The sequence below is a fragment of the Melozone crissalis genome, unplaced genomic scaffold, assembly GCF_028551555.1.
Source record: "Melozone crissalis strain CALT ecotype California unplaced genomic scaffold, PUWL_Pcris_2 ptg000004l_1, whole genome shotgun sequence".
NCBI classification, from domain to species: Eukaryota; Metazoa; Chordata; class Aves; order Passeriformes; family Passerellidae; genus Melozone; species Melozone crissalis.
Genome location: NW_026535782.1, coordinates 37,202,743 through 37,227,825, shown reverse-complemented (window position 1 = coordinate 37,227,825; position 25,083 = coordinate 37,202,743). Strand labels below are relative to the sequence as shown.

General features: G+C 38.2%; 1 protein-coding gene across 2 annotated transcripts; it reads right to left on the bottom strand.

Annotated features, from left to right (window-relative positions):
* Nucleotides 1–717: 717 nt before the first annotated feature.
* NEDD1 (NEDD1 gamma-tubulin ring complex targeting factor) lies at nucleotides 718–25,044 on the bottom strand. 2 transcript variants are annotated; one of them, XM_054273857.1, is made up of 14 exons: nucleotides 23,412–23,553; nucleotides 21,465–21,559; nucleotides 19,948–20,064; nucleotides 18,618–18,758; nucleotides 13,485–13,714; nucleotides 12,303–12,504; nucleotides 11,002–11,188; nucleotides 8,282–8,413; nucleotides 8,062–8,103; nucleotides 7,384–7,607; nucleotides 6,532–6,667; nucleotides 6,089–6,245; nucleotides 3,657–3,723; nucleotides 718–3,002 (listed from the first exon to the last, which is right to left on the bottom strand). In XM_054273857.1, exons 1-14 carry the CDS (start codon nucleotides 23,545–23,547, stop codon nucleotides 2,898–2,900), a joined length of 1,971 nt encoding a protein of 656 aa, XP_054129832.1. In that variant the 5' UTR covers nucleotides 23,548–23,553; the 3' UTR covers nucleotides 718–2,897. The 2 variants fall into 2 exon arrangements, with proteins under 2 accessions (XP_054129832.1, XP_054129824.1); XM_054273849.1 differs by lacking the exons at nucleotides 21,465–21,559; nucleotides 23,412–23,553 and adding an exon at nucleotides 25,010–25,044.
* Between the last annotated feature and the right edge of the window lie 39 nt (nucleotides 25,045–25,083).

Here is a 25,083-nt window from a genome sequence, read left to right as displayed (position 1 = left end):
CACGCTGCAGTATCAGACTTGTTACATTTATATACAAATAACCTACAACCATTTTGCATGTTAGGTTTTAGTATGGAGGGTGTCTGCTGGCAAGCAACTGTACAGTTTGGCAGTGCAATCTGTAAAGCATGTTCTAGTAAGCCATGCTCCTTGTGCAGGAGGAGCAATGTGCAGCTTCTAAATTCATCCTTGTCGTGCTTATGAAGAACATGGCGTGTGTATCAGGACTGCTGCCAGAAAGTAAGAACATGCTGGCACTTTGCATTTTAGCAGAATAAATCAATTAGTCAAAAGCAGTTTTCAAACCCCACATTCCTTGCAACTAAACTTCTCATCAGAGAAAATCTGTATTAGCATGAGAGAAGAGAATTTAAAAAATTAAACATCCGTAAGTTTAACATGAAGAAAACACAGGATGTCCAACTCACCGGGGTCTTAGGAGAGATTATTCCCCCTGCCCAAAACATCTGCTTGAACATGATTTCTAGCTATGAACATGATCTCTCTGGCATGACAGTAACAGTTTTCAATTTGGAAGGGGGAACTGCTCACCTGTCTTTTACTCCAAGAGCATGAGGTTTTGTGAACATATCCGTGGAAATGATTGGATGGTCTACATGAAGCCACAGAGGCAGAAGAGAGATTACTCCAGAATTACTTTCAGGTAAATGGTGCCTGATGAGGCATAACAATCACAACACAGATTATTCTCTTTATTAAGCAGGTCACCAAAGTTTTTTTTCTCAAAAAGGTTGAAACAAGTTTTATTTTAACATACAAATCAGATTGTGTACAAGGCAAAACAAACCCTTATAGAGATAGGCAGAGTGGATCTCCACACACGTGTAGCCACTTGCACTACAATAATCCTGAGACATGGACAAAAGCCCTAAAAATCTTTTTAATCACTCTTGTTATAGTCAACTCCATTTGGGAATTAAAAACATTATACAGTTTGGTGTCAGGAAAACAAATTACCTATAAGGAAAATACCCAAGATAATGGTCTATCTCCCTGCTGTCATCCAGGTACACCAGCAAGAGTTCAGAACTTGAACAAATCAAGAGATGGAAATATGCAAGGTTACTTCATTAACACTGAAAAGCATACATAGAAGGATGCCAAGATATTTTTGCTACCTTCAACTACTACTGTCTTCATGAACTGTCTGGTCTATGTGTCAAGTTTACATATCCTACAAACTTAACAAAGAGTTCTCTACATTGTGTATTAAGTTAGTAAAAACCCCGACTTTCTTTGCTTCCTTTCAATATGATATATGTGATATAGAAATATTTTTAAAAGCAGTAGAACTACAGGCATTTAAAGTAATTTCCCTAGTCTTAAAAGCTACTTGAACACTCCGATTTTGCTACAAGACTGTTTTTCATTAAATGACATCAAAAAAGGAAGTCTCTTTTTTAAAAAAAAAGTTAAAGGTAAGGAAATGTTATAGACATGCTTGAACTTTTTCTTTAGTTTTGCAACATATAAAAATAAGTTACACTATATATTATGGCTTTCAAGTACTTATCTACTCATTTAGTAGCAGAGTGTCATTGCAGATTTAAACACTAGATGTTGTAAATAATTAACCTGCCATGTTCTTCAGACTTTGCTTGAGTTTTGAATTTGTGAGAAGAAACAAGCAAATATTAGGGGGAAAATTAAGAAGCCTCCAGAAAAACTTAGATAGCAAGGAGCACCTGTAGAAGAAGTCTTTCAGAGAAATTTTTTAGTCAATTTACAATTTTCATATGATTTTTAAAGCATTTTAAAATCGAAGTTTTAATTTAGTCTTCTTGGCAAAATAAAGGCCAAGCCAAATATCCCATACACTTCAATAGTCAGAACTTCCTACTGAGCTTCATTTCAGAAATGTTGACATACCAGTATGCTACTATTATGTTACTGAAGCAATGATTGCTCTTTAATGGTTGTTAATAATACAAGATAATAGATTTGGTATGCAGCTATCTGAAAAAGGCCACAATAATGCTAAACCAACATGGCTCAAAACTGCAACACAGCTGCCCAATATCACGTGTTGTTCACTACCAAAAGGTGCTTGAGTCAGACTGAAAGACTTCAATTACACATTGCTGTATTATTAATGGCTATATTATTAATATACTTACATTTTGAAGACTAAAGTTGCATCCAAATCAGACAAGCTATGACAACATTCAAATACATGTAAATAAAAAGAATTCTAGATTCATAGCCAAAGTAGTAACAAAAAAATCTCATTGTGCAGTTGATGTGGCATTTGCAACAACAACAAACTTATGAATTCAATAAGAAAGACTGTGGCACCGAATTTGGGAGTATTTTCAAGCTCTAGTTTTACTCAGGACAGAAGAGTTGCCAGCTGAATAAACTTAACTGACTACTTTCCAGCTCTTTGTAAACAAGACTCCATGTTGTGCACAAAAGAGGAGCTTTCACTCCCCTTTTTCTTCAAGGAAAGTATATGAAAAGGCAAGCTGTAGTGATTGCTTCTGACAGCAGTAGAATAAAGAAGCAGATAGAAAAGTAGGTATTTATAAAAAAGTTCTTAGAGTAAAAGCATCTGTCCTGGTTTGACTTGGTTTATGAAAAGGCACTTTACATATTGCTAAAACTCCAATACTGTACTTGTCCCTGGAGTTTTTCTGTTAGAAGGCTGTGTTGCAAGGTGGTCAGCATGAGGATGCAAATGTTCTTTACACAGTGCCTATCTGCTACAAATTTTATAATTACATGAAGTATCTTACACCAGTTATTTAGAAGAATAGATTCATGTTCAAAATAATAACAGGTCTTCAAACAATACTTCAGTGATGACAGACGATCTGTCAGAGACAACACACCACCTGTAGTGAGCTCACTCTGATAAAATCAGCAATGTCAATCTTTCAGAAGTGAGTCCTCAGTCTTTTGTTTTCCTCTCGCAGTCTCTCAATTTCAGCTACTAAGCTTTCATTTACAGAGTATCTTTCAAGTAAAGCATGCATTTCATTCTACAGAAAAGAAAAAAGTCTCAATCAGTAGTAATAAAGTTAATAATTCCAGTTTTATCCTATTGGCTTTCATATTTCTTTTAAAAATGAAATAACGTAGATAATTCTGTTTTTAAAAACTTTTGATAAGAAAAGTAAGATTTTCCCTTTTAAGCTGACATACAGTATTTTGATCATTAATACATTAGTGAATATTTTATCAAAGGATATTTTGCAGTTCTTCAGGATGAGAATCTACTAATGCAGATTCCATTAAAATGCTCAGAACCCAGACAAGGTCTTTTTAATGCAGATCAAAAGAACAAAGATTCATAAAAAGGTGAAGCTAAAGAATAAAGAACAGCTCAGTATGTATACAGTACCCACAAGTGAAGCTTTCTATTTGAATTCCATCTATCTTTTCCTTACCCCAGCCTTTATAACTCCTGAAATATGGAATGCATACCTCCTCAAACCCTAGGGTCCCTTTATTAACCAAAGAAAAAACAATTTAACAGATTCCCATTCATGCTTTCCCCTTTCCTTCACATGAAATCCTCCCTTTCTCGGTCTTAATAAACAAAATAGATTTTCTGTTTCGAGAGAAGATGGCATGCCTTACTATTACCAAAATTGAAAACTCAATACATTTCCCATCATGGTCCTTGTACATACCAACTGCATATGGAATTGCTTGATCATCTCCACTTGCAAATTCACAATATCTCGATGGCATGCTTCTCTGGGGGAAGAGTTGCAAAAGGAAGATGCTTAGACTTAGGAAGCAGTCTCTCTCATACCCTTAGCACCTAAAACTCTACAATTCCTCACCTTCACTCTCATATAAAGTCTAGAAACCCTCAGACCATGAAACAATCTTCTACAGCTTATTTTGGAATACTTTTGTTATGATATTGATCTTTACAAGTACCATTTTTTTTCAGCACATAAGAAGATGCAGGACTTTTCAGTTTAGAAACACAAATATATACATGGTGAGATCAAGATTCTTTTTCACTTGCAAGCTATAAGCTCCTCTCATTTTTACCATTCAAAGCTAATTTTCAATCCCTTGATGATAAGCACTGCAGAGAAAGATACTTATCTCTACTTGAAGATCCACCTTTTCAGCATAAGCCTTTCAACAGTCTTAAGGGCCCTAAACATCAACTGTGGTAAGTTATACATTTTTCTCAAAATAATGGAATGATCAAGGTTAATCAACATAAAAAGCAGTGGCAGTGCTGTCTGCGAAGCAGACATGAATTTCTTAATTCATGGGCAACCATTCCACACTACAAAAACCAGCCTTGAAAATAGCCTCTGATCATGACATTAATACAACAGTTCCAGAAGCTGAGGAAGAACAAGGAGAACAGCTCACAGACAAGCAGCAAGCTGACAAGTTCTTCCTGAACAGTGCAGCACAGTGCAGCTGTCTGGGACCGAGTACTGCGCCATGGGTATCACTGGCCTGACAAAGTAAGGTGTTTCTTTAGTAGACACACACAGATCTTCATTTTCCTTTCCTCAAACATACAGCAAACCCAAAGGCAATCTCTACCACTTTCTCTTTCCACAGATTATTGTGCTACAGAATTCCTGCTGGAGACAATCTTCTTCAGTGTATCAAGTATAGATGCCAGCTAGCATCCTATAAATCCAAAGATGTAGGTTGTCTCCCAAAGACAGGGAGATCAAGAAACAAACATCCTTTTGGAACCAAATGAATTATATATTATTCCTGGTCCTTTCCTGAAGGTTCATGGTTTTTCTCCCCCTTTACTTGAAGAGGAATGAATTTCAGGCAAAGAACATAAAAATCCTTTCCTCAGGTTCCAGCAGATGAAAGGTAGTTACATCAATGGGAAGCTTACAACAGTTCCCTTCCCTCTTACTGACCACTAGTACTAACAATAAAAAATTGTTTACTAAGGTTCACTACCAACTAGTAAAACCAAAGTACTAACAATCTTTCATAATCAGTTTAAATGTATCTGCAACTTAAAACTGGGAAAAGGGCCAGCAGAGCCTTCCAGCCACTCCAGAAAATATAAGTCAGAGGAGAAACACAATATTTAAGGCTCCAGATCTGAGGCACTGGAAGTAAAAGGCTGGCACACATAACTTCTAACTCTGGGGTGCCTGAACATAGATTTTAAAAAGAACACATCTGCAACACATAGACTGCATTTTAAGTTACATCAATTCATGTGTTCATCAGATGTGTGTTTATTACCAAAAAATTCCAGGGGAGTTTTAACATACTACAATTATGTAAAGACATTAAATAACATTGGATGTATTTTTTCTGTTGGCAGATACAGAACAGCCATGGTACACAGACCTACTAAACTAGTTTTGATTTGGTTTTTTTTCATCAAGACAGCAGCAGTTCCCCTGCCCTGCAATCCTTCTCCATTATCTCCCTTCAACCTACATAATCTTAAACACGGGCTGGGAAGTGATGCCCTAGATAAAATTCTCTTAACTTCTTCACCTTCTTCCAACTCCACTCTAAATAGAACCATGCTGATTTGACTTCCTTCAAGACAGTTGGAATGTTGCTTAGATATCCACAAAGCAAGCTGACACCAACCACCACTTACAGCACAGATGTTATTTCAATGAAAGCTCCACCACAGATGTTATTTCAATGAAATACACACACACTGTTTCACCTTACACATGCCAAGATACCAACAATCAAAGCCAACACAAGTCAACTGGCTATGTCAAATTCTCCTCACTGTCAACTTGAAATTTCTCCTGCTGGGATAGGGAAACAAGCAAGGAGGACAAGAAATCAGCGCAAGGCTTCAGGAAAAGAGCAGAGACCTTGCTATGCAGACTAAATTTACCATTTGAGAAATATTCACTCATTCTGGAAACATCAGCAAAGTCATACACCAACAGGCCTCAGAGCCATCAGTCTAATTAGTCATCAGAGCTATTAAAAACTAAGTTTCATACCTAGTTTTTCAAAAATAGGGCTATAAATGGTGTAATTTTCTAATCCAAAGAGAAATTTGTTTGAGCAGATGCTGAAAGACCTCATTAAGAAAACATGTCATTGAAAACAAAACACTCTGCAGGAATAGCAGTACCTGAAGTCATCCATTGTTTCTTGTATCATATTCCGAATGAAGGTGATTTGAATTGCTGTCAGAGGTGCATTCGGTCTGCTACTCCCAATGGTTTCTACTATTTTTTCTGACAATGAACTTGCAACGCCAGCAGTGACAGATGATGTTATCTTTGAACCTTTACAATTGAAAATAAAATACTGAGAACCCTCATGACAAATAAAAACCACTCATATCACCACATTACTTTTAAAAAAAACAATTATTTAATTAATTCTACCTCAAATATTGCTTGGTAAAAAAAAAAAAAAAATCTGATTTAGAATTAATCTTTCCAGAAGCAACTAGAGACATTTTAGGAGGGCTGGCTTGATTTAAAGAACTGAGATCAAGTCCATTGTATCAGATTTCATGTCAGTTTACAATCAATCACACCTAGAACTGGGCTAAAATCATCAACTTACTTGTTGAGGTAGTACCATTTACTGGTAGATCATATGCAGGATGGTCCTCAATATTCTTTGTTATTTGTTTCTCATTTGCATCAGGAATAGATGATGGTGGAGCAGGTTCTATGCTTGGTAAGCCTGATTTTGAAACCTGACAACAGAAAGATTTTTTTTTTATTTTAAAGATTAAATCTACTTGTTATAATTGAGCAATGGCACTTGAAGAGTAAGTTTTCCGCAATGTACCTTCAAACATTTTTCCTTTGAGGAATCTGCTCAGAAATACATGTTTTTCATTTCCTAGCAAGATATTTGAAAAATGGATTGCTAAAGCATTCCAAATTGCCTCAAGTGGGCACAAAGAAGCAAGTGCAAAAGGCGGGGGCCTCTAATTTTCATATCAAAAATGTTGTGACTAAGTTATATCACTCCTAGCAAACTCAGGCTTCTCAAGAGCAATACAAAAGTACCTAAGCTCTGTACAGACACATCAAAGATATCTCAAGGAAAAGAGGGAGATAGAGAACAGGGAAAGAAGAAAGTGGAATTGACCTAACAAACAATCAATCATACTAGTGCAACCATCTAGTGATTCTTCTTTTTTTCCAAAAAATCTAAATACTCCTCAGGCTACCCATTTTGTTTCATGGGAACTTATGTAACCTGATCTTATTTAAGACAAACATACATTTATCTTCCATTGCTGAAGGCCAATTCATCTAAATCACACAAGGTTTTATGGATTTGTGTTAATAGTGTGTGAACAGAGTTGCAAAATGGAATCAGATTGGGCATTATTCAGTATTCTTTTCTTCAAGCAGCAATATTCTGTCAAGATTCTAAAAAGAGCACTCATAACAAGAATACCTGCTTTAAAATATCTTTAGATTCTTGTTTTCCAAGACTTATTTTCTTAGAGTCAGTCTCTGGATGCTCCTCTTCTTCTTTAATTGGAGATCCCAAAAGTGCATGTAATGGGCTAGACTGTGTCCCTTGTGCACTACTGCCCACTGGGTTTCTTTTTACTGGAAAGGCAGCGGTTGGCTGTGGGAGAAAATCCAAACCCAACAGGGAGGACAGAAAATCCAAGCCTAAAATGGAAAGGGAAAGATGACACACACAGGTCAATAAACACACACACCACATCTATCCCACAGTAAAAATGCCTGCACACTCATACAAAATTGACAAAAGAAATTGATTGACAAAAGAAATCATCAAAAACTGTACTCCACAAAAAACTACATCCTTCCATCCAACTTATGGTGCCTCCATCCTTATAAAAGTAATAAAGCACGAAATCATTCTGTATATCACTATAAATTGTATAAAGGAAAAAACCCAATTGCTTTAGGACCATACTCTAGACCTCCTGTTACCGTGTTGTTCTGGGAATCGTCTGACACATTCTCAACGTGCCAGACAATTCCCAGAAAAGTTATTCCAGTGTCTGCTTTGGTCATTTGTTTTTTTCAATGGTATGACAAAATCAGCATGTGAGAACTAGCACAGACCTCCAAAGACTTATCACTGGCATATGCTTACCATTTCCTTGAGGATCTTCAGTCACTTTATTTGCAATAATATCTACAAAACAGCAAAACACAGACAAATGAAGTGTTTATTTGTATCACTGCATCAAGTTCATAATCAAAGACAAATTAAAATATCAAGTAGGTACAACAGTCAGTAACTCACAAGTGACATTTTGTCACACTACACGCAGAGGAATGATGCTTTACAAATTCCAGTATCAGTAACTTACCATCTCTGACTGGAGAAAACACGTCTCCTAAACTACTTCGATTCAAATCATCAAAATAACTTAATTCAGCACTTTTCCCATGATCTGCTTCTTTAGAGGGAATGACATCCAAGCTGGAACTATGGGGAAAACCTTCAAAGGGCAATATCATTCCGTTAGTAATTGACCTTTTCCAAAAATAACATACATTGTGGCTAAACAATCTCACACCAATCTCACACCATGATACCCAGGAAGTCCACTGAGCGCTTCAGAATCGTCTGCAGATGCCACTTAGAGGGTCAATATTAACTTGCTCATTTGGGCTGTCAACAAAGGTGACTACACCTAAAAGCTCAAGAGGAGGGTTGTAAAATTGGAGAACCCACCCATGCTCAGAGAAATCTATGTGATGGGTGCAGCAATTTTATGGAGCATCAGGTGAAGTCAAACTACTGACTGCACCTTCTGCTCATAAGGCAACCACATTCAGACAATAAAAATTTAAATTTTTTCTGCAAGAAAAAAAATTTGCTGTACTAGGGCCATTAAGCATTCCAAGGCAAATCATATGAAACAGCTTTTTCAAGCTTACTTAGTGTTAGTATATTCTCTGCTTATTTCTAATATCTGAAAATCAACTTACATATTCTAATATAAGAAAATCAAATTGAAGTTACAATTGCAGGGAAAAAAAAAAAAAAAACCTCAACCAAACTTGTTCCTAAACCATTCTTCACTCTATCCTCAAGCCCCTTCCCTGACCTAATCCAAAAGTGAAAAAGCTTTTTATATGCATGGCACCAAGGACAGTTGTCTGAAGAATGGAAGCATATCTCAAGCCCAAAAAAATCCCCAGTAGTTATTCAAACTACAGTTTTTACAAAGGGAATTGAACTGCTCAGACAACCACCAGAATAACTTTCATAATTTCACAAACTGTTCATAAAACCTATGTGAGACCCACTTCTCTAGGTGGGATTACTTGTTGAAGTGATCCAAATATGACTGTGTGGGTGACTGCAATTAATCATGTCCAAGTATTTACATCAAGTGGAACTTGAGTCACATTTACAATTTCACATTTGTACATTTGTAAATGTATTTCACATTACACTTTTCACTCCTTCAGATGTGTCAGTTGTGACACCAACATAGGATTGCACTTGCTAGTTAAGTAAATACTTGGTATACTGAGTCAAATCAGAAGCGCAGTATCAGCCTGTGCATCAGAATTTAGAGGATCTACGTGGAAAAAGTGTAACATAAAACTGGGCCAAAATATCTTGTGCACTTTTACACATTCCCAGAAACACAAATGCAGTAAGGTACTTAAAGCAGAGAATAGTTGGTAAACGGCAGTTTATGGGAAGCCAGCTCAAAGTACATCCAAGTTTCTCATCACATTCTGACTTCATTTATACTTTTGTACCTTAAAAATATGTGTGACAAAAAGCCTTAATTTTGCTTAAATATGTTATCAGATTACTTTACTGAATGCCCCTTATTTTCTCCGAAGTTAAATCCCCTGAACAGGTTCTAGAAAAAATTCCAGACAACAAATGAAGTTTGTGGTTTCTTATCCATTCCCATTTTTAACCTTAAAGACCATATCTTCTGCAGTATTCAGAGGTTTTAAACTTTTAAATTGAATACTCAGATGAAGGAAAATTGCTTTGCTCTGTAAGCCTTTACTTTGTTAAAGCATTTATTTATTATGCAAGGTCCCCTTTAAGGAGTAACAGCCATTACTGCCATCTTTATCTTCAAATAAAGACAATAAATAAATGTTTTAACCAAAATAAAATTTTCCACCCATTCAGTAATGTTGATTAGCTACAGTTCTTGCATACACAGGAAACATTTTACTTCACCTCATACTTCACTGCATACCCAAGGGAAGTCATTAATACACATCCCTATGGACTGCAGTGGCTTATTGCCTAATTAGTGTTACTAAATGTATTTCTCCTTATTTTAAAAGGGAGGGGGAAAGTGCTCTTACATTAAAATGGATTGAGGATTTTTTCAAACAATCAAACTAGCAGTGTTACTGATTTGATATTTTCAGAACTCTTGAATTAAATAAAATTTTAAGAGTACATTTCACACAGTGGCGGTTTTGGAATGCTCAGAATTCTTACAAAGAGGTTGTTAATTTCAGAGGTATAGATAGCAAGTACAGTTATACAACTAATCATACTTGTAACTATATTTAACGTCTTTCCGACCATGTGATACTGGAATCATGCCTCTCACAAAAACACAGTTCAGTTGCCACTTGGGTTTTTGGACTAGGTTGCTTTTTCTCCCAGTGTTTTCCTAGGTTGGTTTTTGTTTTTTGTTTTTTTCTTTTTGGATGAGGTCTGCTACTCCTATTCCTTACAAGAATTACAAATCTTTAGGTCTGCATTCCATGCAGACATTGCATCAGAAACCACATTATCTACATAACCATAATCTGCAAGAAGTCAGAATGCAGGAGGCAGTCCCACAGTTTTAAGACTTCATGTGTCTTCAGCTTATAGTAGGACCCAATTTATCTCCTACAGTCTCATAGCACATGTTACATAGTGGGGAGGGAAAATAAGTATTTGTATGTGCAGGTACATACACACAGTACTTCCTAACAAATGCCCTTCCCTCAGTGAAATTTTTATATTGTAATGGTCAAAACACAAAACACTGCTTTCATCTTCCCCATTATGCCAACTGTTTTAAGAGTAGGAACACAACATTACCTGATTTCTCCTGAAAAATCTCTCCTCCCTTATTCTCATTTGTCAATGTAAGATGAGAGAAAACTGCTGCTGATGCTTGAGAGGCAATGTTTTTGATGCCAGTATTTTGAATTCCTCCAAGATTACTGCCAGCTTTGACTTCTACTCTTTTGGACACAGGTTTATTTGAAGAACCTGTGATGTTAGACTAAAGAAAAAATAGAACCAATTATGAAAAGTTATTATTCCTTCAACCCAAAGTAAAAAAACAAGACAATATACTTTCCTTTTTAAAAACAGTAAAAAAAAACAGTTCAAGTTGCAAAGGTTGCCAAGGAGATATGCCTTTATAAATACAAAAAAAGGTATCTTCATGTAACTTCAAAGAGCATGGGAGACATCCGTGAGGACCTCCACAAGGATAGCAACAATTTAACAGTGGCGTGACCCTGCATGATTCAATTTTGATCCCAGGTTTAGTCATAGCAGAAAAAAAGAGTTTACAGTATTAGAGACTCCAAATTTTACAGGAATAGTTAACCACTAGCAGCAAGTGTGTTAGAGAAAAAGGAAAATCTCTGAGTGGTAAAGAATCCATTTCAAAGGTCCTCTCAGTGTCCCCTAAATGGAAGCACAGGGTTTCTCGATACAGTAGAGCCTAATTAAGTCTTGGAAGAACCTCTTACATGATCTCTATTATTTAATTAACTTCTACACTGTTTATATGTGCTAGCAAAAGTCCATATATAGGACATACAAAATATCTTCAGATGAGCAGCCCTTTGTCTTCTCCTTAAGCAGAAGAGCTGTCACCCTGGTTTTTTAAGATTTTCTAAGCCTTCTGATGTTGACATTCTTGTAGTGAGCTTTCTCACACACTTTCTGTAAATAACTCATTGTTTTTCATTCCTTTATGGAGGAGGAGAGAGTTAGCAAAAGTCCATATATAGGACATACAAAATATCTTCAGATGAGCAGCCCTTTGTCTTCTCCTTAAGCAGAAGAGCACTTACAGACCTTTCTGTTACTTCCTACAAATAACCAAAGTGCCATAAGCTGATCTGCAAAGGCAGCATATCCACACCAAAAAACCCAGAAGTCTGCAAGTTCCACTTATTTCTACACTGAGGGCAGGAGTGGGGGGAATTCCACATTAACAATGCCTAAAGGAGTAGTTAAGACTAAGCAGTTTATAATTCCTATGTTGGTATGATCCCATTTTGTTGGCAGCTGTAATGCTTAGAAAGTGAACACTAAACTTTTTCCAGAACTTAAACTTTTGCTTTGCTTTCATTCATCTGTATATTGAAAAATAAAAGTACCTTGGAAAAGGTGCTGCTGAACTGAAGACGTATGCATTTCACACAGCCTTTGTGAGCAGGAACTGTTTTCACTGGTGATGTCAGCTGTCTTAAGTCATACTGGCAGATCTTTCCCCGGGAACATCCTATAGCCAAAGTAGTACCATCAGGCATGAAGTCTACTGCGGTCAGAGGAAAATCAGCTACAATTGTTTTCAGTAACCTTCAAATATGAGAAATGACAGGATGAATCTTTTAGAATTCACAAGCTGGACTTTTCAACACAGAATATCTAAAAGATATATATATACACATATATATATATATAAGCTTTCACAATTCAGCTACAGGTTAGTAGTTCAACTTCTCCAGTACCAAGTAAATTCAGTGAACTATTTTAAGAAACAGTGGATTAGGCTTACACTAAGCATTCACGCTTAACAAGAACAAAAACTGAATATGCTCTGAAAGACTTCATGAGGACAGGCTCACCTTGCCTTCTTAATAGCAAACACCAACATTATTTACTGGCATCACCATTTGCAGCAGCAATCACACTACATACATCCTCTCATCCTCTAGCTTCCCAAGCCTATCAACTCTGCCCCTCCCACAGCTCTAGGAAAAACTTCAGGTCTTAGTTTGCATCCCTCTACTTCATCATTCCAAAATGCAAACAGACTCCTGCTGCTAGGAGGAGCTAGAGTAAATGCACTACTCATGCTAAAACCAATGTCCCACAAAGCCACTTGCCATCCCATCCTCTATTTCTCATCCTTCCTGCCTTTTCATCCAGCATTCTCCCCTATCTCAGTAGTTCTGTGCACCACAGTCAGATCTTTTATCTTAACTGGAAAAGCAGGCAAGCTAAGCGCAGGTGGCTGGCACAAGCTGTACTGCCCCTCACAGAAGTTAACTGCTCTCTACCAACACTGGAGAACATCACCCATAAATTGGACTTCAGTTAGTTCCCTCATGCCTTGGGGGTTTTTCAATTGTTTGTTTGTTAACTTAGAAAGCAAAACAGACTATGGGACAGGTTCTTCAGTAGCCAACTGGAGAATATGCCAATATGCCAACCACTTCAGCCATTCTGCATGTGGGCTGAATGAAATAACCCATGTCATAATTGGGCATGTTTTTTCAGTTTATAAAACCCAAATAAGGAATCTTCTAAAATCAAAAAGTCTTTCATATACTCACTTTTTACCTAAAGTGTCATAGAAAATAATTCTTTTATCCAAACCTACAGTTACAAACAGCAGCTCATTGACTGGAGAAAAGCAGATTTCTGAGGCTGGTGCTTTATGAGGATTTTCAAAATTATGATACGGGTTCTGGCTATTTACATCCCAGAGAGTTACATTTCCACTGTCAGAAACAGTGCCCAGCAAGGATTTCTTAAAGGATGAATATTTCAAGTGTCGAATAGGCTGTAAAACACACATAAAAATGTATTTTAATACCAATATTAAATATTATATTAAATTATTTTCTAAAGACACAAACAGATTAGGAATACAAACTTAAAGTAGTCTACAAAGGCCTCCAACTCTGAAATATAAATAGTAAAACCAGAAAAAATAATTTTGCATTAAAATGCCATTTTTGCTACTGGGGGTGAGACTTTCTTTTTTTTCTATTATGGGGTACCATATGAGCTGATCAGCAAAATTAAGCAGAAGAAAAATGAAGCGTCCAGAAAAGTTTCTCAAATTTTCAGCAAATATCATGCCTTCATACAAAAAATCCCCACAACACATCTAAAATTAAAGTAGTGAAAAGGTACATTAGTTCACCAACTAGTCTTCTGCCAAGAATGTTAAACTTAATTCCCCTTGAGGTACTTGGATATTGGCCAGTTTGATAAGACACCCTGACTCCAGAGTTAAGCAGGTATGTAGGTCCTGCAGAACTGACTTCAACCTGTGGACTAAGACCACAGAAGAGGATAACATGTGAGGTTTATCACAAGCAGCCTTGCTATAGCAGAACCAGGAACTTAACCTGCCTTTCAGAAAAGCTATTTTGTTTCCACCACATTGCTTCAGAGGATGTTTCAGAAGCTCACTGCTCTAATAGTACAGTATTCAATTTCCTGATAAATTTTACTTATGACCCAGCTGTACCTATTCACTCCTGGGACCATAATACCCTTACACTTAAACAGTTTCCTAACTCTCCAGTGCTGCTATCCTGTTTTAAAGAACAGCAAACTCACCCTCCTTTGGGCTCTATTTTGCATATGAAAAAAATGAGAGTCCTCCAGGACTGTTTTTTCAGTACCATCAGTCTTTTTGCAACTCTCCCAGTATGAATCTCTCCTGAATATGGACAACTAAAATCTTTTATGTTCCTCAAAATATTTGGCTCTTATTTGAGAATGTTTTAGTCACTGTCATTTACATTAAGAAATCCAACTCCTTTCCCTTGGGAATTTTTAAATCCTATTCTAATAAGAACCTCAGTTGTCCCCTAAATCTGGTATCTTGATTTCTACTCTGTCACAGTTATTCCTGTGTCTATAGTTTCAATCATTTTTTGATACTGACACAATCCTCTTATGGGCAAATGTCTTCCCACTGGGTTTCATCATAGCTCTACCTAGAATCATCGAACTGTAAGGCTGGAAAAGATCTCAAAGCCATCAAGTCCAAGCCTTACTCCAGCATTGCCATGTTCACCACTAAACCATGTCCCTAAATGCTATCTATTTCTTGAATGCTCCCAGGGATGACGATTCCACACTTCCTGGGCAGCTTGTTTCAATGCCTCACTCATTACCCTTTCAGAGAGGAATTCTGTCCTAATACCCAATCTAAACTGGTGCAACTTGAGGCCATTTTCTCTTCTCCTATTGCTTGTTACCTGTGGGAAGAGACCAATCCCCATCTTGCTAGTACCTATTTTTCAGGTGGTTGTGGAGAGCAATAAGGTCCCCTCCTGACTCCTTTTCTCCAGGCTGAACAACCCCAACCCCCTCAGATGCTCCTCACAAGACCTGCACTCCAGACCCCTCCCCAGTTCTGCTGACCTTACTTCTACTATCATAAGCATTACTGAAAATATTAAACACACAGATAATGAAAGAAAATATTTGTTTGATTTATCAATATACTGAGTTTCTTACCCATCTTACCTAGTATTTTCTCACAAAGCACTGAATCAAGTCCTTTACTCAAGTCCAGTCCAATGAGTGCTGAAATATTTAATTTGCCAGAAAATGCTCTCAAAAAGCTATTTTATTCTGGTATAGACCACACCACACAATGGATTGTACTGGCCTTTATCCTATTTCTGTCTTTAACTTCCTTTTGATGGAGGTGTGTGTTGCTTCATATTTCTCCAGCATCACTTCCAGCACTTGTATTGTGTGTCTTGCTGGAAGCCAAATTGATTCAACCTGCTTTAAAGAGGTGGCACCTTCAACTGCACGTTCAAATAGGAAAGATTACAACTCTTCATCATTAATATGGTCCTCTACTGGTCACAATATTATCATCATTTTTCTCACATTGAAAAAAAATACTGAGAGATTCAGGAGTAACAGCTTTAATTACAAACAGGATCCCCATGGGAAATATTCCTGACCCTCGCAGTTCTCTCAATTCTTCACCTCCTAATACCTTCCTCCTTACTGACCTGGCATCTGCTCATGTTTCATTTTCTCACTCTGTCCTTCTGCCCATCAAGATTACTTGCTTTTAGCTCTTCTCAAACCTTCTTTGCTATCCTACCAAGTCAGCCATTTCCTTTCCTTCTTTATCCTTTTAATCTTACAGGTCTGGGCAAGTTTCATATGCCTACATTCCCCATATTATCACTGCTCCCCAGTTTTAGCTTTAAAAGCTGACAAACTTTTCACTATATGGAGTGGCCAGAATCCATCACACTCCTTTACAAATCAGCCAGCTGTTCAAACAGCTAAACTAAATCCTGTTGCTAGGAGAATTGCACCAGGCAGTGAAGACTTGAACAAACATTGTATTTTGAAACAAACTTTAATTTATCCTCACAACAGCAAGCAGACAAGAATCTAGTAGTCTAAATGAATGCCAATAGCAAAGACAAATTATGGGATCTGCAAACAGCTCTGCAAGAACTCAATTCTAATAAAACACAAAGATGTTCTAAATTAAAATCAATTAACAGACTATAGGCCAATGCTCCTATGAAAAGAATTTTGTTTAAAGTCAGAGAAAGCACAGCAACCTTGGGCTATTCGACTACTTGTAGAACCTACAGAACATGAAAAATTAACTGGCACAGAAACTACATTCCAGCATGCTGAATCAAACACAGACAAGCTAAAATTTTTAAGGTTAGTTAGACTTCATTCCTCAATTCTAAAAAAAGTCACTATGGAATGGTGACCCTTCCTAAGCCACAAAACTAGTACCAAGATCAAACAGTATAATACACTGTTTATCTATTCAAGTTTACTCTTAAGGAAACCCGGCCCCTAAGCTATAAATCAAGTAAAGGCTTTTTAAATTTAACAGAATTACACAAGTCTTCAGATATTTTCTTCACTGTAGAATCAATTCTCCAATTCTCCAATTAAAATCCAAAACAATAATAAAGACATTTCTGCACATAAAAGCAAAGAACATTTTTAGGACCAAAGACAAGCTGGTAAACTGGGACATCCAAGTAGCCAATTCATTACAAAATCATAGCTCAATTCCACTTTAAATGAAAGCTATAATCAAATAACTGCCCTCCCTAAGAAAATGTTGTAGACCCTTTAGAATGTGAACAGGAGCTCTTTGTTTGCAATTACTTTAACACATCAAATAGCTTTATCCATCCTAAAGGTCACTCAGCTTTGCAGCAGACTTCTTGATTTCATCTGACAAAACAGTTATTCATGGTATATCTCTCACTCCTAATCACTTTCTGGTGGAAAGAACTAAATATATCATTCAGGTTCATGAAAATCATCCTCACAAGAATTTCTTAATTTTCCAATTAATTAGCAGCATAGTCTGCACTCTGGATATTCACCTCAGCTTCACAATCCAGCCATGGACCTCCCTGCTCCTGCCTCACATACACATTCCTCACAAGATTGTAACAATCAAGTCAGAAAAATGACCTGACTATAGAGATGGATTTTTAAGATCAAACCAAGTATGAAGCACGATTTTGCTTCAATATAAGTATGAGACTGGTGATGGATCAAAGCCACTGCAGCACCTAGGAGCAGAAATAGTTTAAACTTCACAGAGATTTTTCATCAGAAAGTATACCATAATTCCCGAGATGCTGTGAGATTGTAAGAGATTTTTCACCACGTTACGCCATTCATGTGAGACAGGAGAAGAATTTAATTTGACACTATCTGCAACCTAAGAATGAAAAAGCTGTTGCAGTAACAGAAAAGGAATAAGTCACAACTTCAGCATTCCTCGCAACATTAAAGGTCAGGTTTAGGACCAAAACAACAGTTCTGCATCCCCCAGGCAGCCCCTACCTCTGTAAAAATGATTCAGTAACAAATGAAAGCATGCCTAGAACTGAAATACATGGCTATCCATAAGACAAGACAATTCTCACTAAGAGCACACACTGGAATTTCCAGTGGGACAACACAGCTCATTTACTACTGCAAATGCTCTTGTATCAAGGAATTTCCCTTGTGATACCCACTAATTCTTTTAATATCTTTTGAGTAGGCAGGAAGGATTTGCACTGGCAAACCCTACCAAGGTCCTCAGGTAGTACATATGCTTTGTGTTTGCCTTGTGCACCATCTTCCTTCAAACTAGTTCTCCCAAATACTAACTAAACACCTAAGTAGGTAAGATTAAACCTCATTACTTTTCTCTTTGAGCATCTGTGCAATTTTAACCTCCAGATTAAATAAACTTATTTCCAAATACAGACTTGTATTCACCCCTCCAGTACAGATAGCTTTGAATAAGTTAGAACCCAGACTGCATGGTCTTTGCCCTCTGCAACAATATACACTCAGTGGTGAATTGAAATTCTGTTTTGGTTTGTAAAGCCAACTGCGCTTTAATCACTTCTAAGTTATCTAAAAGTTTGTTCTTGAGGAGCCAGTGTCTACCAAGTAAAATTTGCTGTAACCTGTATAGAAAAAATGGCACTTGAGAAATTTGTATTTTAATGCTACCTAGTATTTAAGGCTATAATGCACACAGAAGTCTGCTTCCTCCTTTCCTTAAGGGCACTCTTAAAAATTAAAATGAAACAGAATATCAAAACTTAAAAGCTCTTGATACTTTCAATTGTACTTGAATTGTACTTTCAATTTCTAAAGACTGCAAATTAAGCTCAGTACCTGAAAGGAACTTAACATAGATAGCCTACCTGTCTGCTGCCATAACCAAAGGGACTACTTGAGAAATTGGTGGTAACACTGTGTAGGATGATTTCACCACTCAAAGATCCAGAAGCAATATAGCCATCATTCCAATTATATGCAACACACGTGATTTCATCTTTATGTTCCTGTGGAAAGGGGAGGTTAGAGAGAGACTGTCAAAGATGTTCTTCCGAATTTATGCTTTTGCAAAAAACTTCAGCTGATTGTTTCTGACTATCTGTGACATCTTGAAAGATGTAACAGTTGTTACGGAATATCACAGGAAACAGCAGCAAAACGTACCAAACATCAAGCATAACCACCCTCTGATTGTTTCCACTGGGTGATTTCCATAAATTAGTCAAGATGAACATATAATTCTACACAATATTTTAATATGACAACCACAGAGATATGTACCACCGGTGTTATGAACATTATTTTAAAAGTGAAGTCTCCCAGAAAGCAGTGATACTTGCATAGGTACTTGAATATACTTCCTGTTAATCTGATGTACTACTGACAACTTCCTCTTCTGTCACTTTTAAACCTAACACATTTACCAACCAGCTTTTCAGTACAGTCATTTGCAGTGATGATATTGTGTATAATGAACATGTTTTTTCCCCTATATTCCTATACAGGGGAGGACAATGAAGTACTTCTAACCCAAAAGTTAGGAATTTAAGTATTGTATTGGATACCTAGAGGTTTTGTTTCCAACTGTAACTCTGAAAGTCCAAGAAAAAAAGGATAAATCAAAGCTGAAGTTTCGTAGTCTCTTAAAACAGAGATGCTAAATAAGGGCAAGCCATCTACTGAAGGCACGTGGGAAAGATACTAAACTACCCTACGTTTTTGTGCATCATAAAAAAGTTCTAGAGAATTCATCCTGGAACAGTTAGAAGACAACCATCCCAGTTTTGCACAACATTAGTTCTGCTACAGTATTCCACAAATAAAGAAGTGTCTTCTCATTCAATGTATCAAAACCAGCAATTACTTGGAATGAAACTCCTGGAAAAAATCCCCATCAGACAACACCAAAAAAAAAATAAGAAGTCTATTCTGGAAATTTAAACACATTTTATTATGTGTTTAAATTGTAATTTTAATTTCAGAATTGTCCTCTGAAAACACCAAGTTACATATGTTCGTTAAATTTGCTATTTACAGCACATAAATAACAGAGACTTGAACAAGATGTAGATGCATGCTAGCTCCTATCTGTGACCTTGATCCAGACAGACACCAGACTTAGAGAAAGTACATTTTTTACAGCTGGCAGCAAAACCTGGGAGTGGAAAGCTACAGCTCTTCCTCAGCCAAACTTACCTTTAGGCTGCGGTAAATCTTCTTGGACTTCAAATTCCAGATATTAACTGTGTTATCAAGGCCTCCACTGACAAGATATGAAGAACTAGAATTCAAGCCCACACATGTCTGTTTTGCCTAATGGAGAAAGAAGAAAATGTATGCTAAAGATAATTAAGGGATTTATTCAAATCTACTTCAAAGCATATTGATGTGCATTTCCATTTTCATCAGTACAAATAGTTCCAATGACAGACAGACCTATTCATACTGTACAGCCATTTCCTATCAAAAGGCATTTAAAACCAAGTCCAGTTTGGACATATATTTAATATAATTCAACAAGTAAGTATATTAATTAACAAACCTTCACATACTAGCATTTCCCCATTCTCATTTTAAATTTTTTGGCACCTTTTCCTCCAATATGCATTTTCCCTTTAAATTATAGCTCCATAAAGAGCAATCATAGTATTTTATTCAGGTACTCAGGTTTTTTTAAAGAAATCCTAAGTTAAAGAAATAAAACTCTTAGAAGAAAATTAAGAAGTTGTCTAAGTTACATACTTCACATTCCCTGAACATTACAGGGAATATTATAGCAGCACACCTCATAATTCAGTTAAGTGGTTCTTTTAAAATAATCACTGAAGTACCAGCTTTTGAAAAAAAAAAGGTCAATCTTAATGACAGGCCTACATTGAGGACAAATTATTATTCAGTTCCATCACATTGAAAATTCACTTTTAAGTTTTCAAAATTTGAGTGAAGAAAAAACAAGTCCATCTAATTATTGACATGGTAAAATTGCAAGGGATTGCATTAGTTATAGGTCAAATTTAGTGAAATCTTCAGGACAAACACTCCACCTTTAAAATGGTTTGCTTCAGCACCCTAAAAGCAAAGTTTGAACAACTTCTCAGTTGTTTCCAGTCCAGATTAGCATTACAACAGCTATCCAAGGAGAATAATTAGAATGATTTAGAACATTAACAAGCTATTTAGGTGACCATGTGAAGAGACTCTTCTACAACTAAGTCCAGCTTTTTGAAGTGCCACACTTCCTTTTAACTAGAGAGAAAAAAAAAGCCTTGAACACAACACAAATTCTCTTGTTTCTTGCAATACAAGCCGGCACATATATGGTCCAAGAACAACCCCTCTACAGACTCTTATGTTTTCCAGTGCACATTTCATAGGCGTGCATAATACTGACAGCTCAAGCTGGAAAATGAAGTTCAAACTTGAGCTATTCCATCTCCTACACATTAGATCACACCTGAATCACTGACTGCCTCAAGTTATCACATTTGCATAACTGCATCTGTATCTTCTTACTGACAGAACTATTTTAAAAGCACTATTGCCCCCACTCTTTATATGTGTTTTACAATACACGAGGAAATGTTTTTATGTATGTGTCATAACTCTAACAATACTAAAATTACACTGATCCCAATATGCAGAACAGATGTGAGACACACAGGATTCCAGGTGAACTGGGGAAAAAATGAAGGAAAGGCATTACTCATACTTACTCCTTCAGCTATTTCAAAGAGTGGGACAGGTTTGCTTTTACAGCTTGAAACAACTATTTTATCACCAGCAGCAGAAGCAGTGGCCAGGTATCTATCTTTGTCACAAGTTAAGGAACATAATTGTAGGATACTGGTGATTAATAAAAGCAACAGGAAGTTTCTCTTATTGAATAGAAGACAGATTGGCTAGACAGTCTAAAGCACTGGACCTTGAAGGGACCTAGAAACAGAAACATAAGGCTATTTTCCAAGCTTTCATTAAGAAGCTCTTGAATTAACTACAGCTTTTGCTTGCCAATACAAGACAGACAGCAATTTCTTTGATAGAAAAGATGAGAAATATCTGCCAGGTATTATTTAGGAGCTTTTTACCACTGAGGCAGCTTATCCAGTCTACAATTCTGCTTCCCCACACCCTCAAGTAAGAGCCCCATTTATCACTAGTTCAAAGGAATGTCTGTGGCTGTTAGCAGACTATGGATTTAAAGAACGGTCCTGGTCATGACAAATGTTAGACTACTTCACTACACAGTTTCTAGAGTACAAAGAGCACTTGCCAGTTTCTCCCACTCTGTACTGAGAAAAGAAAACAAAAGCCCAAAAAGAACCTTTTATGAAACCAAGTACCCCAAAGTAATAAGAACATTTATAGAATTACAGAGCAGGAAAACTGCATCTGCACTGCCACCAAACAGAGTAATCACTCAGTTCTGGCCAATGCCCATTGTGATTTTGTATTTGCTCATTAAAGAACAACACAGGTTAATTGGCTGGATTTAACACAACAGAACCAGCAGGCACAGCAGCGCTTGCTATTGCTTTCATTATTTTAAGGCACTTTTGTATAATTTTACACAACTGTGTAACCAGAACTAATGCTTTATCCCTAACAAGCTGACAAGTCTATAAAGTACTTCATTGTTTCAGTCTTGGGAGATGAAGAGGAGACTTGGCAGAAGTAAGCATGTAGGACAGACTGACTGTAGATAAAGTTTACTAAACACATACAAGTGTGTATGCATACACATGAAAACATTACATCTGTGTTTGAAATTCTCTGCAAGCTCCATAGCTAAACCATTCATTTGTCTTCCAACTGGTGTAACTTTCTTTCTCATACATTAACTTGGAGGACAGACATTCAGAACCTGCAGGACTCATATGCTGTGTGCCAGCATCCTGTCCTCCTTCTACATCAAGATGAGGCATCACCATCTTCTCCCGTGACAGCCACACAAGCCGTTCTCCTGACAGCCCACTGAGATTTCTTGTATTCATCCAACACTTGGCCCCTCATATTATCCAAGACTTCCCTGGCTTCCAAGTCAGAGGTGGAAGACCAAAAAGGGTCAGATCCATTTTTATGACAAACCACCACCATCCCACGAGTGTTATCCTACACAACAACATTTGTGCTTCCTCTCCAAATGCTACAAGCAATGGAAAGAAAACCAGTGCTTAGAGGTAAGTGAACATTATCAAAGACCATCAGAATCAACAAGAAGCTGTCCTACCAAAAAAAATCTTTGATTACAATTTTCCTCATTATACTATGTACAGAATTTTATGACACCAGCAGTTGCTTTGCTCAAGCTTGTCAGTTAATTAAGCACTGTCTTGAAAGCAAGTATCATAATCAACTACTGAAGAAAAATATGAGTAAGCTTTGCAGTTGGCAGAAAATTCAGGCATATTACAGCCAAAAGTGCTGGCTCCTAAGATGAGAAACTTCTTCAGAAGTACTTGCCATCATGAACTCATTCTATAAATCCCTTCAGCACCGGGAACTGCAAAACTTTGGCCAAAATATAAACAAACATTTTTATGTGAGAATTCAAAACATGTCAGGCCTGTGCTTTACAAACACTTCAGTAAAAAAAGGAAAGAAAAAAACACTGGAATTTTGCAGAACACCCACAGAAATATGACTGAAACTGTAAAGGATACTATTGCTGGCCCAGCACAGTGAACTGACTGGATGTGAGGGTGTGTGTGGGTTGAACTGCTCCACCACAGTGAAAGATGAGGAATCCCATATTTTAACGTCATCTCCTGACGATGCAAAACGTATGCTTTCTTGCATGGCTGCACCTGTTCTGGTAAAAATAAATTAATAAGTAAAAATATATAAAATAAAAAAATAAACCAGGCAACCTAACAATTCAAAATGACAATTTTAAATTGTACAGTTGACATTTTCTTGACACCAGCAACATTTACTTGGAGAGTTAAACAGTTAGTACCGTTCAGCTGCATACACGAGTGAAAGCAGCAGCCACTCCAAGCTTTTGCTGCTTGAACTCTGGCAGGAAATGCATGGTTTCTTTTTCACAAAGCCAGCCCCTCTATGGCACCAAGCGACTAAAAGGAAGCTTTTATCTCCACAGTTCGCAGCTGCCTACCAGGAAGCCCTGAGCATCTGAAGGACCCATTTCCCACCAGCAGATGGGGATCTACAAACCAGAATCAAACTGTTGCAGGGCAAGGCGGCAATACGGACCTCAGGGACTCACTTTAGCGTTCATCTCACCACTCCAAAGAAAGCATCCGAGAATCCTTCAGACTAAACCTTTGACAGTAGAATACGAGCGACAATGAGCCACCTTTTATGGCACCTTACAATCACTACGAAGCAAAAAGGCCAGGAACAATGTACTATTACTTATTTTAACTGACACCTTTTAAGATTTAAAGCCGGATTAACCGGTGCCTGGTTTGAAACGCTGACTCTCAGTTTTTTATTCCTGGTAATTTTAAATTATCAACAGATGAGGACTGTAAACGTGAGCCTTGGCTTCAGCTGAGAACACAAGCAGCCCTTAGCCAAAGTTTGCGGGACATTTCCACACAGCTTTAAGCCATTCATTCTCACTGCCGGGAATGTTAACACTCACAAAACTACACAAGAAATTCAGGTTCCACATACGCTTTCCCTGGGCAGCAGCCCGCGGAGCCGCTCCTCGCTCACAGCTTGTTTCCCGCCCCGCAATTCAGCCCCGGAGGCCGCGGGAGGAGCCGCACCCGCCCCTCGGCATCGGCATCGGCACCGCCCGGCCCTGGCCCTGGCCCCGGCCCCGGCCCCGCTCCCGCGCTCTTCCCGCGGCGCTGCGCACCTGGCGGGACGGGCACCGGGCCGAGCCCCGCTGCTCGCCCTTGGGCCCGGCCCAGCGCCGCCTGAGGGACCGAACCGGCCCGGCCCCGGCTCCGCCCGCCCCGCTGCGCCCGGCCGCACTCCTCGGCCCGCGCGCGCTCCCGGCCCCACTTGCCGCGCCGCGCCCAACTTCACACGCCCCGTCCCGGCAGCCCCCGCGCGCCGCTCCCGCCGCTACGGCGGCCCGGAGGGGCGGACGAGGCGCCCGGATCCGTCACCGGGACCTGCCCGGGCGGCCGCTGCGGGGTGGATCCGTGAGCCGGGGGCACCGAGCAGCTCCCTGGCACCTGCGCAGGGAGGGGGCGCTGGGCACGCAGTAAACCCGCCGAGAGTGGCTTTGAGGGGCACCACATCTGCCGCAATTTGAACTGGAAACGCAGATTGCAGTGCTTACCAAAGGCATCCAGCACTGCCGGCATCGGAGGTGTCCGTACCTCTGGGACACGGGGACGTAATGGCCACAGGGCG

Excerpts from the sequence above, each read along its gene's own strand:
- NEDD1 (XM_054273857.1), bottom strand. The coding sequence starts at position 23,547 with ATGCAAGAAAGCATACGTTTTGCATCGTCAGGAGATGACGTTAAAATA. Across the intron at positions 13,715-18,617 it reads TTGGTTATGGCAGCAGACAG|CCTATTCGACACTTGAAATA; the intron begins GTAGGCTATCTA and ends TGTGTTTTACAG. Across the intron at positions 3,003-3,656 it reads AGCAATTCCATATGCAGTTG|AATGAAATGCATGCTTTACT; the intron begins GTATGTACAAGG and ends TCTTTTCTGTAG.